This window comes from Lampris incognitus, chromosome 9, assembly GCF_029633865.1.
Source record: "Lampris incognitus isolate fLamInc1 chromosome 9, fLamInc1.hap2, whole genome shotgun sequence".
NCBI classification, from domain to species: Eukaryota; Metazoa; Chordata; class Actinopteri; order Lampriformes; family Lampridae; genus Lampris; species Lampris incognitus.
The window spans coordinates 21,525,220-21,545,868 of NC_079219.1; the positions used below are offsets into that span (position 1 = coordinate 21,525,220).

The 20,649-nt window shown below is 43.5% G+C and overlaps 1 protein-coding gene across 2 annotated transcripts in view; it reads left to right on the forward strand.

Moving 5' to 3' along the window:
• LOC130117579 (atrial natriuretic peptide receptor 1-like) overlaps positions 1-20,649 on the forward strand; it is a 145,266-nt gene that overhangs the window by 64,003 nt on the left and 60,614 nt on the right. For both annotated transcript variants that reach the window (XR_008810695.1, XM_056285696.1), the window contains exon 5: positions 11,696-11,831. Coding sequence is in view for 1 of the 2 variants with exons in the window: in XM_056285696.1 (XP_056141671.1) it covers positions 11,696-11,831 (136 nt within the window). In the remaining variant the exon portion in view is untranslated. The remainder of the gene's footprint in view (positions 1-11,695; positions 11,832-20,649) is intronic.

A 20,649-nucleotide genomic window follows, 5' to 3' on the forward strand; every position in this document is an offset into this window, starting at 1 on the left:
TGGGCCTGTAGTTGGCAATAACTGTTGCATCAAGGTTGCTCTTCTTCAGAAATGGTTTAATGACAGCTATTTTAAGTGCTGCAGGAAATATACCTGACTGAAGAGAGCAGTTAATGATTTCTAATACCTCAGGTGCTAAGCAGTTAAAAACAGTTTTAAAAAAAATGTGGTCGAGAGAGGATCCAGGCAGCAGGTGGAGGACCTGAGCTGCCCAAAAATATTGTCTAATATTGTCTAGCTTTTTAAGGTCTAGAGCTCTGAATCCCAATAAGCGGCCCGTGGGCCAGGTCCGGGCCACTAGAGCCAAAGGTTAGGCCCGTGCCGACTCATTGGCACTACTGCACCTGTCATAACATGTTAAATAAAGTATACAACATGTGAAATAAAATGCGTGCTGCTCTGCTTTATTTTTAGCTCACCCCACATCGTATACTTGACTATGCCATAAAGCGCACGTAGATGTAAAAGATGTACAGCTAATAATAATAATAATTTTATTTAGATAGCACGTTTCTAAAACAATGTCACAAAGTATAATCAATAACTGTCATAAACCAAGAACATGGCCTGCGCAAAAAGAATGAAAGTCGGCCAGGAAAACCATCAGTTCATATCCGACTGGACTAATCAGCTTTGTTTTATTCTACCGGACCACGCCAATGCCAAACAGACATGCTTGATATGCATGCTGTCTGCAAAGGAGATAATCTCAAGCAGCACTTCAACACTATGCATGTTGCCAGATTTAAGGCCAGCTTCCCTACAAAATCCAGTCGCCGCAAACAAAAAAATAGCAAATATGATAACATCATAAAAGCACTCCATTTCTAATATCTGTAAATCAACATTGGCACAAGCGAGTGCAACAACTGCATCATTGCATGTTACATGGAACTTTGCTGAAGCTAAGAAGCCATTCCATTCGCTGATGCTGAGTTGATTAATATGTATGCAATTGATATGGTTTGCAAAATTGAAGTCATGGTGAGAAAAACAAGAAAACGGTTGTGGAGCTGTTAAAGCAGGAGCCATTGTCAGCTAACGTGGCAACAAGAAGAATAGAACTTTTAACGGAGGAGTGTTTCTCCAATCTACTCACCGTTTTGAAGAAAGCAGAAGCCATATCACTAGCCATGGACTCATCCTGTGACCGAACTAATATGGAATAGCTATCTGTGTTCGCAAGATTTTTTTGATGGGAAGATCTTTCGGGAATAGCTACTCTGTTTTCTTCCTCTGCCTGGGCGCACAACTGGGGAACTCATCTTTAAGTTCTTTGAGAAGAATGGCTTGGATGTGAGCAGAATTGTCTGTTGTCACCAATGGGGCTCCTTCAATGGTGGGATAACACAAGGGCTTGGTAAGCAGGCTTGCCACTGTTAACCCAGCACTCTTAGCATTTTCAAGACTCAAGATTCTTTATTTGTTACGGCTCATTATAAAAGTATAAGAGAATAAAATTTTTGAGTTTCAGCTCCTCAATGCTACAGCACCAATAGCAATAAAATAACAAAACAGAACAAAAAAGCAGTAATTATAATAAATAGTGTGTGATGTAAGGTGCTGTGTGTGTGTAGGCACAGCCTTAATAAATGTGCATATGTGTGTGTAGTTTGCATATTTTTTGGGTTTGTGTATGCCAAGCTACTTCTGTGTGTGTGTGTGTGTGTGTGTGTGTGTGTGTGTGTGTGTGTGTGTGTGTGTGTGTGTGTGTGTGTGTGTAGGCCCAGCCTCAATAAATGTGCATATGTGTGTAGTTGTTTGCATATTTGTGTGTGTTTGTGTATGCCAAGCTACTTGTGTGTGTGTGTGTGTGTGTGTGTGTGTGTATGTGTGTGTGTGTGTGTGTGTGTGTGTGTGTGTGTGTGTGTGTGTGTAGGCCCAGCCTCAATAAATGTGCATATGTGTGTAGTTGTTTGCATATTTGTGTGTGTTTGTGTATGCCAAGCTACTTGTGTGTGTGTGTGTGTGTGTGTGTGTGTGTATGTGTGTGTGTGTGTGTGTGTGTGTGTGTGTGTGTGTGTGTGTGTGTGTGTGTGTGTAAACTGATGAGCTGCTGAAGTTTCATTGCATTATTAACAAATCAGAATTCACAAATTGTGAATTCACAAAAATTATTCACAGACATGAGCACAAACACAGTCACAGACACACACCAAAACAGAAAAGAACACGCTCATAAATCCCATCAATTTTTCAGAGTAATCTGAGGCCTTGCATAAAAGCATGCATAAATTCAACCTGATGGGATAAACATGAATATGAATATTCATCTGGGGCTTTGCAGATTACTCAGATCATGTTTTAATTAATATCTCCTCCAATACGTTAAAGGCCAAATGTTTTTTTAAGTTAGCGTGTGCCGAGACATCTTGTCGCCAGCTTATTCACTAGCACTGCATACCCATTAAGGTTAACCTTGGCCATTGTGTTCCAGACCTTATCAGGAATCAGCAATCAGGAACACTTTGTCATTTCACTTCATGCACTTGCGTACATGAAATGAAACCAAATGCCATTTCCCCCAGCCCCAGTACAACACAAAGACAAACACATTCAAAACTACAAGAACACACATATCCAAACTAACACATATGTATATCAAAACTAAACAAAAAAAAATCACTGCCCAAGGGAACGAATGCTAGCCAGGAAGAATGTCAGAACCGCCGGTCTGCACAGACTAGCAGTTAGCTTAGCCCGCCCCACTTCCGTGTCCTGTCAGACCGCCCTCGGCATTTCCGCCTTGGGCACAGCTCCAGGCAGGGGCGATGGTCCCTGGGCTCACCGGACGAAGCAGACCAAGCTCTCCCAGCCGATCTAATGCCAGCTCTGCCAGTTAGACACCCGTGACACACCTCCCCACACTCCTCACAACAACATCAAAAACACCACAGTCAACGCCAGGTGAGGCCATCGCCAGACCGCCTTCGGTGTTATTGGAACTGCCGATCTGTATGGACTAGCAGTTGGCTTAGCCTGCCCTACTCCCCCAGCTGATCCAGCTCCAGCTCTCCCAGCCATCAAACGAAGACAAAACTTAGACATGGGCACTGCATGGATGGTAATGGGTGAGGCCGCTACAAATGTGAATTCGCGCCACCAACTTCTGAAACCAGCACTGGGTGAGGCCGCTGCAAATGCGAATTCGTGCAGCCATCTTCCCACACCGGAAGTGGAAATGTGGAGTTCTTGGGCTGACGCATTTAAAGAAAAACCCTGGGATATTTTTGCCTACGGCAGTTCAATGTTATGCTGATCTGAAGTTCCATCTCAAACTCTTGATCTAGAGTTCAGTTACTTATTATCAAAGGCTGTAATTGTAATATCACATTGAAAAGAGAAGAAACATAGAAGCACTTTGTCAGCATGTGTGTATGCATATGTCCTTGTGGCTTTTATGTGTATGTGTATGCGCAACTGTGTGTTCACACAGCACTTTTGTGTTTGTCTGCATGTATTTCCATGTGCATTGCATTGCACAATGGGGCAAAGGGCTGTAATTTGTCACAGTGTGTAATGTGTCTGACTGATTGAGTGAGTGTGTAAGGAGGGTAAACACAGACAGAGAATCTGGGCCCTGCCTCCACATAGACATTCAGAAGAGGAGCAGACACAGGGACTGAATTAACAAGAGAAATGATAGAAGGGACAGAAGAAATGAATGGGGTTTTATAAACCTCCATTATTGAGTGGGCTGGGGTGCTGGGAGAAAGAATAGAATAGAAGAAGGGGAAGAAGAGGAGGGGGGAAATGAAAAGGAATGGAGTGTGGGCACTCAGTCAGTGATGGGCCAAGGAACGGGAACCATTAGGGACGGATTAGGGACCTGCTGAGACAAAATACAGTGTCAGAGATTAAACGTATGAGCTACTCACGCAACAGTACCTCTGCTAAACAAACACTTTCCCATTTCATCATTGTACATAGATGGTTCCAGTATCCCCGTGACCCTGAGACCAGGATAAGTGGTTTGGATAATGGATGGATGGAACCTATCAAACCCAGGACCTTCTTGCTGTGAGAAGGTCCTGGGTTCAAGCCCCAGGGTAGTCCAGCCTTGGGGGTCATCCCGGGTCGTTCTCTGTGTGGAGTTTGCATGTTCTCCCCATGTCTGCGTGGGTTTGCTCTGGGTGCTCCGGTTTCCTCCCACAGTCCAAAGACACATAGGTCAGGTGAATTGGCCGTACTAAATTCAGAATCAGAATACTTTATTGCCCCTAGGTGTGACTGTGTGTGAATGCGTCGGCCCTGTGATGGCCTGGCGCCCTGTCCAGGGTGTCTCCCAGCCTGCCGCCCAGTGACTTCTGGGATAGGCTCCAGCATCCCCGCAACCCTGAGAGCAAGATAAGCAGTTTGGATAATGGATGGAATGGATGGATGGATATTCACAAATCAGTGTTGTGCACTAAACTGTGTGGGGAAACGAAAGAGCCGATGGATACTGTGATGAGACTGGTAAATTTCATCAGTGAGCGTTCTAGTCTGCAACATCGTCTTTTCAGAGCATTGCTGGAGGAAATTTCAGCAGAACACAAGGATCTTTTGCTGCATAATGATGTTCACTGGCAGAGCAAAGACGGTGTGTTGGAGAGGGTGTGTGAGTTGTGTGATGAGCTTTTGGCATTTTTATCCGGACTGCGGAGCCAAAAAGCCCAAGAATATCAGAGGTTTTTAAGTGACAATAAGGTGATGGCATATGTTATTTTTTTTGTGTGACATCATGTCTCATCTAAATCACCTTAATCTGCAATTACAAGGCAAGAATCACACTGTTGAAGACATGTACGAGGTAGCTGAAGCTTTCCGGTCAAAGCTGAACATTTTGGAGAGAGACATTCACAGGAGAAAGTTGCACTTTCCACATCTGCAGAAGCATTGCGAGAAGAACAAAATATGGGAGGATCCAGCGATGAAGGATTTCGGAACGAGCCTGGCAGAAAACTCCAAGGAATGATTTGAAAGCTCCCCTAAAACTCTCAGGTGACATCCTCCTCTGCCTGAGATAGCCACTCTATTTTGGCTGATGGCCAGTGGACTGCAGAGGCCAAAAGGCTAGTACCTTCTATAGAATAAGCAACTCTTCAGATGGAGGTCTTGAAGATGGGAACATCTGATTTGCTCAAAGCACAACACAAGGACGTTGGGGTTAGGGACTTTTGGATCAACATGGTTCCCCAAGCTCGATCCAAAAACATGAGTGCTATTGCAATGCTCCTACTCACAATCTTCCCATCCATGTACATATGTGAGTCATTGTTTTTTTTCAGCGAACTCGATCATGAACCAGGAAAGAAACAAATGCACATCTTGGCTAGTGCCTCAGGCTTGCGACAACAGAATACATGCCCGTCATCAGAAGGATTGCCTCATCCTGTTAGTCTAGTCAGTTAAGGCAAAATGGCTGCAAAAAGTCATTCACATTTGAGCCTATGTTTTTCTGTTAATTTAGAGTCCAATAAAGAAAAAAATGCAAGGAGCCCAAAATTTTAGGTGGGGGAAGTCTCTGAAATGGCCACGCCCACTTTTTAGGCCTGGAAATCAGTATCTCGGCTCCTGAATGTCGCAGAGAGCTGATCATGGGCTCAAAAGAAGCAGAAGCACCACATTTATATAAGCATTATGAACAAACATATACCCCAAAACCTTTACTTTTTCAGATATTTTAAGAAAACTAATTTTTACTGGTCACGTTTCACGTATCAGCTCCTGAAGGTTGTAAAAAGCTATATTTGACATGAATCTCATTCGCTGCCTATGTTATAAAGCATGAAGCACAATACACACACGAATCATGAGTTTAGAAAATATCTTAGTTGTCTTCAGCTCCATGTCATGAGAATAGCAGTATCATACACAAGATATCTTAACCCAGGCCAGGTTGCAGTGGGTGGATCCGATCAGCCCCTTTATGCCATCAAGAAGATGATACAGTGGGCCATGGGGGAAGAGTTTTCTCATTCATACTTCGCGTTCATGGGTGGGCTGCACCTTGAGAAGGTTTCTCTTGTCTGTGTTGGGCAGTTGATAAAAGGAACTGGCCTTGATACCATCTTAACCTCAGCTAATCTGAATATCACAGGTCTGACAACTGCTGTCTGCGATGTGAATTCCATAAAGAAGGCTAGATACTGTATTCAACTCCTGGCTGTGGTGCTGGCCAAGAAGAGAGATGAAGCATTTCAGGCAAAACGTCTAGAGGACAACAGTTTGACTTGGAGTAACTGGGTGGCCAATGAAAACAGCCCCATGTTTCACTACTGGAACAATGTTGTTGACACAATCAAGAAGGTTCTTATCTTCATAAGATCCTTTCGAGAGGCAAACTTCATCATGATGATCAGTGCACTTGAGCAGCTCATTCCTCTTTTCTTTGCACTTGATCATACACACTATGCCAGATGGGCATCAGTGTTTCTTCAGGATCTCAAAGAGCTCAAATGGAGACACCCATACTTGTTCAAGGAATTTCTTTCAGGCTCTTTCACAGTAAACACCAGAGACAACCCATTCTCAAAGATTGCATGTGATCAAAAGCAGGAACATAACATAAAGGTCATCAAGTCTGACACTGGATATGTCGATATCATCAATCGGGAAGATCAAGAGTTCTTCAGGAAACTCGAACTTGCGCTACCCGAAATCCAGCGCTACCTAGATGAGGTTGAAGGTCAAGATCCATCACACGGGCACAAAGAAATGCTGGATTCCTTCAAGGAAACATTTTCAAGCCACACACTCAAGGTGTACCAGGGTATCCTTACCAACCCGTTCGATGAAGCTCAGTTCATGAGGTTGAACTCATCCATTCCCTTCCCAGATGTCATAAGTAAAGACTCCAGTTTTGTCTTTACAGTCGGCAAAACTCAGCATGACCAGTTTGTGCAGGAGCGAATTGTATTAAGTAAGAAGGATGTCAATGCAACCATCTCACGAAATGCCCTGAAACTCCCAAGTTCATGTGCAAAAGTCCAACTCGCTAGCCCTGCAATCAAGCCACCCAAAGGAACCTTTGCAAAGCTGAAGGAGGCCTGCAGATCAAGAGAAGAAGAGACAAGGAAGTTATTTGGTGGTGAATTCACAGGTGAAACTAATTGATATAAAGTCAGTTATTCAAATATTTTAGATGTTACTTAAGTCTTACCAGATTTTTAATACAGTGATATTCATTGATTCAATTTCACATTCAAGTTAATTGATTTGACAGTAAGCCCAAGAGTTACACTTAGCTTAACTATTCATTTCAATTTCAGGTTTACCCGACGCCTTGTCAACAAAGGATGGAGATATTTATCATAGCCAAAAGTCTCAAATTCTTAAGGACATCGGTGTACAAGTTCAATCTACATCCTCAGAAGGACTTGTGATAGATTTGTCTGTGCAAGTACGAATCATGGCAAAGTCTCTCACCAAAGGCATGACATTCCAAGACTTTGTAATCAAAGTGTTGAACAGCATTGCCAGGATCGGTCATGAGAAGAAAGCCAATCGTATTGACATTGTGGCTGACCTCTACCAGAATATGAGTATCAAGACTGCGACTAGGAAGAACCGGGGATCAGCAGGTAGTTCACAGATGGCTTTCAGTGAGAATGACACCATGCCAGAATCTAAGCAATTTTTTGAAGCTTTTCTGTCTAATGTAGACAACAAAGTAGCCCTGAATCTAATGTTCGCCAGGATTGCTAAGGCACAAGCGTGGAACTGGGACAAGGAGTTCAGCATCACCTACGGCAGAAAGGTGCTTGCAAACTTCGGCGAAAGCTTCGAGATCCAGCTTTATGACAGCATAGATATGCTTGAGGAGGCTGACAACCGCATCGTTTGCCATGTGATGCACATGCTAAACAAGGGGATCAAGTCAGTTACAGTTAGAACAGTCGACTCCGATGTGGTAGTCATCCTACTAGGGTTCACTACACAGTTCCTATCAGTATGTAAGGACTTGCAACTTATAGTTGACTTTGCAGTTCCTGGCAAACGCCAATTCTACTCAATCACAGAAGCACACAAGAAGCTTGGTGGAGATGTGGCCGATGCCATGCCTGTGTTCCATTCTTTTAGTGGCTGTGATTCTGTGAGCGCCTTCTTTGGCCACTCAAAGACTGCTCAATACAAAGCCTGGATAAACCACAGTAAGTCCACAGAACTCACTGCTGCTTTGAGAGGACTACGTTGCTGCCCTAGTATCGAGACAGTTAAGGAAAGCATGGAAGTTATTGAGCCCTGGGTAATGAGCTGGTACAACAAGACTGGACTGTACAACTGTGTCAGTATAGATGAGCTCAGATTCCAGCTGTTCAAGCACTCAGTTAATGATGAGCTGAGAGACCTACCCCCAAGTCAGGATGCGCTTCTACAGCATCTGTTGAGAGCTACATTCCAGGCAGGATGGCTGTGGGGAAACAGCCTGCTACAACTCCCTTGTCCCCCTGTCATTGAATGGGGTTGGACTACCGAAGGAGAGGAACTCTTCGTCAAGTGGAGCACAGTTTCCACAAGAGATACATTGTCTCAAGTAACAGGGGTGTGTAGTTGCAGATCTAATAAGTGTACCTCATGTTCTTGTGCTGGCAGAGGGATGAAATGTCTCATTTATTGCAAGTGCCTCAGCAAGTGTTTGAATCCAGTCTGATGGGATGTGTGAGGTTAAAATAAAGATTTTTTTGGACCTCACATGGTTTGCTTTGTTTCTTTGGTGGTTACTGGGTTCCTCCTCTTATAACAAAGAGTCAACTTGAATACTAGCACTCCATGAGTAGATGTAACACTTTTACTCAAACAAACTGTATAGCCTTCTTGCACAGATTTGGCTAAAGTTGATTGCATGCTGCTGATCAATTCAATGGAAAAAAGAACATGTTCATGAATAGCTCAAAACGTGAAGGTTTTAGGGCATACAGTATATTTGTTCAGAGCACTAATATAAATAGTTATTTCCACATCTTTTGAGCCCAATATCAACTCGGGGCAACCTCCGAGAGCTGAGCCTGAGATATAGTCCCAGGGCTAAAAAGTGGGCGTGGCCATGTATGTGACCAGTGAAAATTAGATTTTTGTAAATACCTGAAAAAGTAAAGGTTTTGGGGTATATGTTTGTTCATAATGCTTATATAAATGTGGTGCTTCTGCTTCTTTTGAGCCCATGATCAGCTCTCTGCGACATTCAGGAGCCGAGATACTGATTTCCAGGCCTAAAAAGTGGGCGTGGCCATTTCAGAGACTTCCCCCACCTAAAATTTTGGGCTCCTTGCATTTTTTTCTTTATTGGACCCTAAATTAACAGAAAAACATTGGCTCAAATGTGAATGACTTTTTGCAGCCTTGACCCCATATTTGCCCTTAACTGACCAGACTATGTCACTCTAACTTCTCTCACTTATTGGTGAATGAACATCCATTTATTTTTGTCCGTTTGTCCATAATTAAATGGTTGGTTTTTTACTTATTTTGTTTCAAGATTGCGTTTTTTCATGTGTGACCCTCAACACAGGTTTTAAGAATCCCAAGCCTAATTATTACTACCATCACCACCACCACTATTACTACTACTACTAATAATAATCATAATCATAATGATGATGACAATAAAAATGGTGATGATAATATTAATAATTTTAATAGCAGCAACAACAACATCTGCACATAAAGCAACTTTTGCTGGCGCAATGGAAAAACAAAACCCTGGAGGTTTTACCCCTGGCTTGGCATGCACGACATGATTTGGCCCTTGGGGAAAACTAATTGGGGAACCCTGGTCCAGAGGGTCAAAGTGAGACATGGCGCCAGTGATATTCTGGAGAACTGAAGTAGGTTCCTTTCTGGATCTTGAGGCACTAATGTTGTGTCTAATGGCAGTAATTTAGTTATCGAAGAATGTAGCAAATTGCTCACATTTTTCAGTGAACAGCATCTCTGATAGGGTTGGAGATGGTGGATTAATAAGTCGATGTTTTAGCATGTGGTATATTCTTCCACAAATGGGGGGATGGGGGCACAGTGGAAAAACATTTCACTGCCATTGTCTTGACATTTTGTATGTGACCAATGAACTTGACTTGAATTTTGCAATGGGAATTGTAGCATCATAGGCGTATGTTGATAAACTGTGTAGATAAACCCTACTGTATTTCTAATGTCTCGGTTTTACGTATTTAAAAGACGAAATGATTCATAAATGGGAACCAGAAATCTTAATTCATTTTTACCGCTGGTGCAAAAATAATGGAACTGAAAGCAACAGGAACCGACAACAACACTTCGGTGGTGTACTTATATTGTCGGCCATCGACAACTGTCTCGTACAACCACAGTCTTTCAATGCTAGCCACTGAAGATCTCCATTGAAGCAAGGTAGGGGTTTAGCGCCTTGCTTACAGGCAGTGGTAGTGGATAAGGTTATTCTTACTTGACTTGAATGCTCCCATGGGTCTGTTGTGACCTTTGGATGAGGAAAGCTGTAAACCTCTGGGATGATTATTTACAGGCTGAGAGAGTAAACTGAAGGTTTGTAATATCACCCTGCTGCGGTAGAATAATTGGTTCATCCATTTTTCACCATGTCTTTACAAGTTGTTGCTGTAAAGGGCACATATCGCCAAAAAAGCAATCTTGGGAATTAAATGAGATTCACTAACACTCTCTCTAATTATGTGTGTGTGTGTGTGGGGGGGGGGGTTATGAATAATTTATGATATAAAATGTCCAGTAAAAGGTGACATTTCAGCAGTGAGGTTGTTTTTTTTCTGCTGTGGTGTCAGGGTGATTTTAATGAAACAGAAATACTGTTGGCCCAAAGTTATATTTTAGCTGTCTCAACAGAAAGCCATTATTATATTGTGTTTGCTGAATTGTATTTTGTGTAATGTATTTTGTGGAAGTTTTTATAGTTGGTGCCCCACAGTAATTTAAGAGGGTTTATTTTTAGCAAGCGTGACTCGTGGGAATAAACGCAGTGTTAGTGACTTGCTGTGCTTGCTGAGATACACAGGACCAACCTAAATTAAAACCAATCTGCTCTTCTTGAGAGAACAGATTGTTTTTAAAATATTTAAAACTACAGCTTTATAAGATAATCCCATTTTAGACATGACCAAGTTTGTAATAGTGAAGTGTTTAAAATGTAATTATGAAACAGTCAGTCTCCCTTACAGTTGCCAACACAGCTGGATCAGAAATATAGCATGTGCTAATTTCACCACTGTCCAATTTTTCGTCATCAAGTGAGGAATTCAGCGCTGTTCACTACATCTCAGTGTGGTGACAGAACACCAGCCATACTGATGCTACCTGAGGACCAGATTGAGAACCGCTGTGTTCAAAGTCCTTTTGTCCGTATGGTTTTTAAGTTGGGTAGTTATCCAAAGTTTTTAAGTTGGATAGTTGTTTACAACAGTTGCACATGGTGCAGCCGGTGAAATGAAATTTTGTGGTTGCTCTCAACAGAGAAATTAAAAAAAAAAGACAAATAAGAATATGTTAAAAGTAAAAGAGTAGATTAAGGTAAGGTATAGACATAAAGGTAAAACATGAACATGGTTTTAATGGTTTGGTACTTGATAAATGCTTAGTGCTACAGTACTCCTGCAAATATACTGTAAAATGCAATAAGGGATTCTAGTTTCAAAAGCTGGAGACCTAAATACAAGACGAATCTCTCAGAACATTAATCCAATGAGTGTTTCCTGTCCTCCAGATGAACATCATTTCCGGAGGCTTCTATGACGGTCTGATGCTGTACACCCATGCCTTGAACGAGACCATCACTGCCTCCAGGGGGCGCCCTCCAGGCAAAACGGTCACCAGGAAGATGTGGAATCGAACCTACCACGGTCAGTCTTATGTTCCTCTGTGTTGTTCTCTGTTAGTATAGAGTCCCTCTAAAGTTCAAATTAGCAGTCATGACGGACGCCTGTGGACATTTTCGACACATATATTAATTTGTGCGCTCGCAGTTTGATGGCTTGCTCTTGATCGTTCTCTGTTAAGGCTTATGGCGGTGATAAAGGCTATTCATATGAAATAATAATCAAACGTTTTTCGTGTCAATGAATAAAATGGGCCTTTGCATTTCAGTCAATCTAAAGGAGTTCCACCAATCAAAAAATAAAATAAATTATCATACGCAAACATTTTTCATAGGAGAATTAACAACCACAGTCTTCTGCTGTTTACTACTGGGAGCTGCCCAGTTCGACCACAGTCTTCTGCAGTTCTGTAGGAGCTGGTGGAGGTTGAGTGCCCGGCTCAGTGGCTCTGCAACAGTGGTTGTTGTGATTGGGGGAGTTTTATTTACAGCTTTCCTCTGCTTGCACAGGGTTTTGGTCACAAACCTGGTTGACTTGGCGCTAAGATAATGCTGTACTCACTGAGTTGTATTCGATTCCTCAGACATTATCGCATTAAACTAATAAATCTTCATAAATCTATGACATACCTTACAATCCCTTCCTTCTGTGCTTACACTCAAAGATGATTTTTTTTCTTTTTTTCTGATTTGATGTCAACTGGACAGGATGTGACGGCAGATGGATAAAATAACTTATTTCTTACCAGGCCACAGTGTCTGGTAGTGTCCAAGATTCACATGGCAAATTCAGTTTTAAGCCAGCCGGCTAGATCTAGTGGTCTATGTGCAGGACTTGGATGTTAACTCATCGTATTACCTCCCAGTAAGATTAACCAGCCTAATGGTGGTTAATTTTGATGGGAGGTAATACGTTTAGCTGGTTAATGTGTGTGTGTGTGTGTGTGTGTGTGCGTGCGTGCGTGCGTGCGTGCGTGCGTGCGTGCGTGCGTGTGTGTGTGCGTGTGTGCGTGTGTAACGTCTCATGCTGATGCCGTCATAGCTATAAAAAGCAGTTCAATACATCAGGTAAAAGAATAGATAAAATGCGTTATCATCCCGATCAGAGCCTCTCTGTTCAGTGGTGTGATTTATGAGTGGCTTCATTCAGACTGAGAGCTGTAATCCCACCCAACTCCAATTTCTTTCCTCAAACGTGACATGGATCGGGTTTTCTGAACAATGCGTGAACACACACACAAAAAAAACCGGAATAGAAAGGCATCATTTCAAATCTGATCAGACAAATGTCTAATGACCATGGTCACATGTCAAATGTTGTTGTGTGTTTTGCGCCTGAGAATCAATTCAGGATGGAGATCTGGTTCACCCTGATATCTCATAACTAGCTAACTTTAGAAAGGTAACTTTAAACACACACACACACACACACACACACACACACACACACACACACACTCCTTTGATGGGCGTTTCTATCTTTTGAGCAAGACATTATGTTTTCTTCTCAGGACTCGTGTGCTTGCTGGCGGCATGGCTTCCTCTTTTGCACTGATCCGAGCGTAGTCAAAGTAGGATTTCTGCAGAGGTTCAGGAGGCTTGGTTTTTGCTAAATGCTCCATTTGTTTTCAATATTGTGCCCCCTTGTTTATGTCACTAAACCAAAGGAAATGCTGTCTCAAAGCTCTAACCACGAATGTTTTAACGCATAACACAGAGGAAGTCAACTGAAAAAACACTTGGACGGAGAAACTCAGAACCTCAAATGAAAAGTGGCTCTACATGCATTCACAAATTTAAAAGTTTTTAGAACGTGTTCTGACCTTGCTTTTGCCATCTCACTAGAGGACTCTGTTACAGCCTGTTGCTGACAGATGGACACTTGTTTGATTTACCCTGGCAGCAGTGAAAATAAACTGACAGATCCTTAAGATAAAATAGCAGGCAGGCTGAAATATAGACAGACAGACAGACAGACAGACAGACAGAGAAACTATGAGATGAATTGACAGACTGACAAATTGAGAGACAGATTGTTAAACAGACAGACAGAATAGTGACAATAGACAGTATCTTCGTTCCCATATTTTTTTCTTGAAAGCATGAAAGCAAAGAAAAGCCGAAATCACAATGTTGCTAAGTGCTGAGGACCAGCTCCCCTTGTCTCCATGTACCCTAGTCTCCTCATTTCCTTCTCTGCTAGTATACTCTCCTTGTCCCCTCATTTCCTCATCTCCCATCTCTCTGCCTCTTTATCTGCTCTTCGCTCATCTACTCATACCCTTGTTTCCTCTCTTTTGTGTTTGCAGCTGGTACTCTGTAAAAACCAGACATTGATTTTCATTCAAGGTTATACTGCGGGTGCATTTGAAGATGCTGCAAATGGACATGTCATTCAGATTTTTTTCCAGCGTATCCAGATGGTATGATGTTCATTAATTTGTTAATAGGATCTAGGTGGAGACATTCGAAATCATCTCTACCCCGTAATGCAATCCCTCACAGTCGTTCTTGGAGTATTCACTATCTTGGAGTCGGAAGATCACTATTTGGCCTCAGCTGCATACCCACAGTACTGTCTACAGTACGATGTTGTTTTACTATTAATAGTCTGAAAGAGTGTCTACAGCTGCTGTTACCTTGAGGCTAATGACTCAACATATCTCTCATGAAGAAGCCCGTCAATGAAAGCAACATGTCTGGTGTTGGTATTATAACCTAGCAGGTCAGTGTGTGAGAGTGGTGACAGGCATGGGCGCAAGTCCGTGAATACTGGGATGGCATCCAGCGCTTTACCTGTGCCCCGATCCGTAGGGTTGGTGGTTCTGTCAGGAAGGGCGTCCGACGTAAAATTTTTGCCAAATCATTATGCGGCTTGACAACACCATTCCGGATCGGTCACGGCCCGGGTTAACAATGACCGCCGTCGGCGCTGTGCCCTCATAGGGTACTGATGGAAACTATCAAATCCGCGGTGGCGACCCCTAGAAAACAGGGAACAAGCCAAAAGAAGAAGAAGAGGTCAGTGTGTGAGTGACCAGTGAAGCGCTGTTGTTCAGAGCTGCATTGCGTAATTGACCACTTTAGTGATGAAAACTGGACAGTCTTAATTTGTTTTTGGAAAAACTGTGAATATATTTTAGAAGATTCTGTTCCTAAAGCATAATTTGACGAGCAATGGGACTCCTTACTTGGCTTTTTCCTTTTCTTCTGGAGTCAAACTCTCAACTCTAGATCGATTGCTGTTTTTACCACAGAATCCTTGACCTCATCGTGAATAATGGCACTTTTCCCTCCTTTTTTCCCGCTTTGAAAGGTAGAATTGCCAAACAAAGCTCTCATGTGCCCCAGCAAGCCAGAGATGTGGCTTACGATAGAGTGAAGTTTGCATGTAGCTTCAGCAGATGATGAATTACAGGACTCTGAGCTGCCTGGTGCTGTTGGTGTCCTCTCCAAAGCAGACAAACCACGGAGAGCCTGCTGATGGATGAGCCTGTAGTAAACTGACCGGTTCCAGGCTCTGTTCATTCTCCTGTTGGCTCAGTTTAATACATGTGGTCTATTTAAACCAGTACACCCTATGAAGGCCTCTCTGTTTCTGTCTCTGTCTCTCTCATGTCTGTCTCTGTGTCTCACACCCTCACTGTTTCTGTCTTTCTCTCTCACCCTCTGCTCTGTTTTCTCTCTCTCTCTCTCTCTCTCTCTCTCTCTCTCTCTCTCTCTCTCTCTCTCTCTCTCTCTCTCTCTTTCTCTCATACACATACCAACGTACATGTCGAACCTCCATGGACATTTTCACACACACACACACACACACACACACACACACACACACACACACACACACACACACACACACACACACACACACAGAGTAAATGCACATGGACTCACACATCCTCACACATATGCTTGAGCACACATACTGGCCTACAATAAAACGCAAAGAATTAAGCTCACACACACACACACACACACACACACACACACACACACACACACACACACACACACACACACACACACACACACACACACATCATCCCGAGGACCAGTCTGTGATGCCGGAAGTCAGCACACCCCGGTCCCCGCCTTTGCTTGCCACCCAGCCTGCATTGCACCCTACCCCAATGCTCATCCCCGCAGTTGGTGAGTCCACGGGGTGGTGGCTCCATGTTGTTTTTTCGGGCTGGGCCTGACCAGGCCCCATGGGCCAAGGCCCGACCACCAGACGGTTGCCGGGGAGCTCCCCTCCCAGGTCTGGCTCCAGGAGGAGGCCCCGGTTTCCCTTTTCCAGGCGAGGTGCTGTAGCTCTGTTGTTGTAACTTCAGTGGGTTTTGTGGGATGTGCTACAAACCATGCGGTCCTTGTGTAACCAAAGTGAGAGCTGTGTCCTTATTCTCGGCATATAATCAAACACATTTTCGGTGGGTGTCAGACTCCACCAAGGTTGTCGCTTGTCTCCAGTTCTGTTTGTGCTATTCATGGACAGGATCTCAAGGCGCAGCCAAGGTGATAGTCCATGGGCCAGAGCCCAAAATTTCCTATTTCGGTACACTCAAGGTGGCAAAACTTACTTATAATTTTTGAAAGGATCCATGTCTGTAGATGATATTTTGGTATGATAACCATTCCTGAGTGGCAGCTGTATCACAGTTATCAGCTCATGAAGTTAACCACCCCCTAAAGTAAATTGCATTTTAGACGCTGGTGCATATCCTGGTTTAGCCTCATGGTCAGGACATTTTTCAATGTTCTATAATATTGTCTTTGGTATCATTTTAAAGGGGACCTTCTTAGCTTTCATTCAAGCCCTGTTGTGGATATTTCTCACAAATATAGAGGTCACTTGAGCTCTTCAACCCGTCAATAACACACATCTTTCTGCAATGTTCGCCTAAACTATATACTTTCTTTTAGCCCTGTGGCATCTAGGAATATCAGGGACACAAAACACAAAAACTGGAATACTCACAGGACTGTAAAGATTCAGGAAATGTATAATATACCCATACTATTTCATTGTGTGAGGTGATTGTGAACCTTAAATTAGAAGGGCATTATTACTAAGAAACTAACTAGACCAAAGCCAGTTAGTCCATGGGTCAGACCAGATATCGATATCACCCAAGGTGACACAACTTCACTGGTGCCATTTTATTTGGTACACTAACAGAAGTAAAATAATACATGATAACCTTTCCAAATGAGCAGCTATTTCATTTTTCTTTCAGGAAACCTGTTTCTGTGCCTCTCACGATTGTGTATTTGCCCAGATTTTTACAAATATAGCATTTCAACACCCCTGGTACTGATTAGCCTAGCTTAAACTCTGGGACAGTTCTTAGTTGGCCAACAACCAAGGATAACCAGTACTGTGTACTTCCATTCATTGTGCTAAGCTAGGCTAACGTGCAGCCAGATAGCTTTCTACTAAACACATATAGAGGAAACTGGTATCTATCTTCTTGTCTCACTCTGGAGAAGATTATAAGCTAATTTCCCATAATGTTAGCATGTTCTTTTAATGTATATGTTAATATGATTAGTTAAAGTGGCTACGAGGAACTTTCATCTTGTGTTGATTTTAGCGGCCTCATGTGGACAAAATACAGCTGTTGCATAGCAACTAGGTAATGTATCCATTTGTGGCTATGTAATATAAATAATGGTAATATGACGCTGGTGAAGCAAAGTAAACTTTGTTTTAGTAGTGTTCATACACCTAAGTTACATGTATTTGTTTGTATGTGGCAGGTGAAAACTGACTGAATATAGCCACTGGTGAACAAGCAAGTTTTTACCCAATACCAAAGCACCCACGGGTGGAGTGCATTATCCACTGTTCTGATGATACAGATAAGCTGGTTTCACTACAAAGTGTCGACTCATGGAGAACTCTGCTCAGGGCAGCTCAGATACGAAATCATGCACCAGTTTTGAAACTGGCAAAAGACATTCCTGAGGGACAGATTCCAGCAATCTACTACCACAGAAAGTGTCGCAGTATCTTCACTATGAAGCAAATTCTTGATGGCCTCCTTGCAAAAGAAAAGAAAAGTTGTGTCTCTGCTGAAGAGAAACAATCTAAGAGAGTAGCTCGACATGCTCCAAGTACATCTAGGACTTATGATGCAGAGTGCATATTTTGTCAGAAAAACAGCAAATATTCCAAGAGACAGAATACGAGAGAAGTACTGGTGCAGTGTCGAGAACTGCGAGCTGATGCAAAGATCAGGAGTGCAGCCACAAAGAAAAGGGACAGCAGAATCCTTGCCATTGTGAGTAGAGACCTTGTAGCAGCTGAAGGGCACTACCACAGGTCATGCTATAGACTTTACACCAAAGAAGAGGTTTCCAAAGGAGAGGTTGCCAGCAATGAAGATGATGATGCTGCAGCCCAGTATGAAGCTGCTGTGAATAAGGCATACAATGAGCTGTTCCTCTTCATCAGGATGGAGCTTTTTGGCAATCCTCAAGTGATGACAATGACTGATCTCTCTTCTAGACTGGTAGCTTCAATGAACTCCCAAGGCATTGCCCAAGTCAAGGAATCAACCAAGAAGCACATAAGGCGAAACCTGGAGAGTGAGTTTGCTGGAGCCTTGCAGATATTCCCTGATGAGAAAGGAAAATTCCTCCTCTATCCCGTTAACCTGTCCATGAGGGAACTTGCCAAAGAAAATCAGTCTCTCAAAAGGGAGCTGCAGACCCTGAAAAGTGTCAGTGCACAAGATGTTATAGCCAAAGCAGCCATCAAATTGAGAGCAGACATTAAAAGTCAAGATGTTCCTCAAACCTGGCCGCCTGAAGTCAAACCAGAAGCAGAATGTCCTACCATTCCAGAGTCGCTCATTATCTTCCTGTACTCTCTACTCACAGGCTCAAATGATCCTGATCATGCATCCCAGAGAGTGCAGTGCCTTCTGCAGTCATTTGGCCATGACATAGTATATGCAGTGACATGTGGAAATACCAAGCCTTCCAAGCACATTGTTCTGCCATTCAGTGTCAAATCGTTGACAGGAAATGTAGAGTTGATAAACATCCTCAACCGACTTGGTCACAGTGTGTCCTATTCACAGATGGAAGAGATCAACACTGCCCTGTGTCTCCAGAAACTCTCATCATCAGGGAGTGGCATTGCCCTTCCAGCTAACATCCATCCTGGCATATTCACAACTTTAGCCTGGGACAATATCGACCGTCTTGAAGAAACTGTCAGTGGTGAGGGAACATCTCACAGAGTCCATGGGATTGCTGTGCAAGCAAAGCCAGTCAACCCACTTCCTGTCCAACCCATGCCCACTGTTCCCAAAACAAAGAAGAGAAGCATTGATGGACCCCCACCAATGTTACCAACTTACAATGCTGGACAACGGGTAGGGCCACCACAAAGCAAAAAGTCAGATGCCGATACTGCAGCCAATACTAAGCTTGCCAGAGAGAAAAACCTTCTTTGGGTCCTAGCACGCATGTCACAACAAGAAGAACAGTCAGTCAGCAGCTGGACAGGCTTCAACATCCTGACTCGAGGAGAGATGACGGTCATCCCCGACAATATAGGCTATCTGCCTACCATCAATGCTCCAGCGACACAAATGTCTACTGTCAACGAGGTGCTTAACCAGTCACTGAGCATCATGCAGTGCTTAGGCCTGAGGAAGATTGTCTGTGTCTTTGACCAAGCCCTGTATGCGAAGGCTGTCGAGATCACATGGAAAGACCATGACAAGTTCCATGATATCATCGTTAGGCTTGGGGTATTCCACACCATCTGCACACTGCTGGCAATAATAGGAAAGCGTTTCCAAGATGCTGGACTCAAAGACCTCTGCATTGAGTCTGGCATGATTGCAGAAGGCTCAATTGCTGGTGTTATGGATGGCCGCAAGTACAACAGGGCAGTGCGACTACACAAGCTCCTGTATGAGGCTCTCATGCGACTGACCTTGAATGGTTTCCTGTCCTGGTTGGAAGAAACTCACAGGAATGACATGGTTCACCTGAATGAGACACTGAAGACCATTGACAGCCTTGGGAAAGAAGTCTCACAACATGCTTTGAAGGAGGTCCTCGAGAACAGCTCTTGTACACGCATCATGGATCTATTTGAAGTCTACCGTGAGTTCCTTAGAGGTGGAAACGGCAGCCTCTCGAACTTCTGGATGTCCTATTTGGACGTGGTTGAAATCTTGTTGGGGCTCATCCGAGCATCCAGAGAGGGAGACTGGATGCTACACTTGGCTAGCATTCGAGCAATGATCCCATGGTGCTTTGCTTATGACAGGATGAATTATGCACTCTACCTCCCCTACTACTATGCCCAGATGTCTGAGCTGCCCATCACACACCCAGATGTGTACACAGAATTCATGGAAGGAGGCTTCTCAGTCCAACTGGGCTCCACCAATCCCTTTGGCCGAATCCCTGTTGACCAAGCTATAGAAGAAACGGTGAACAAAGACACCCAAACAGCTGGAGGGACAAAGGGATTCAGCTTGAAGCCAGGAGCTGTGACCAAATATTATCTCACAGCTGAGTATAGAAGCATGTACCTCAGACAGCTGAGAGACCTGACAGGTCAAGGCAGGTGCAAATGGTCTCATCCAGATCTACAGAGTCCAAGGATCAAGAGAGATGAAGCAGATGTCCAGTCTCTCATGGACCTTATGGAGAATAACTGGCTCAATCCTCTGTCCCCTGATGAGATTGATTTGGTTAGCCTCTCCACTGGCAACATGGCTCCACCTGATGTGACCATAGATCTCTTGAGAGCTCTTGAGAAAGGAGAAGAGGCCTACCAAGCATTCCAGCAAACAAGGTTAGATGCAGACCCACCA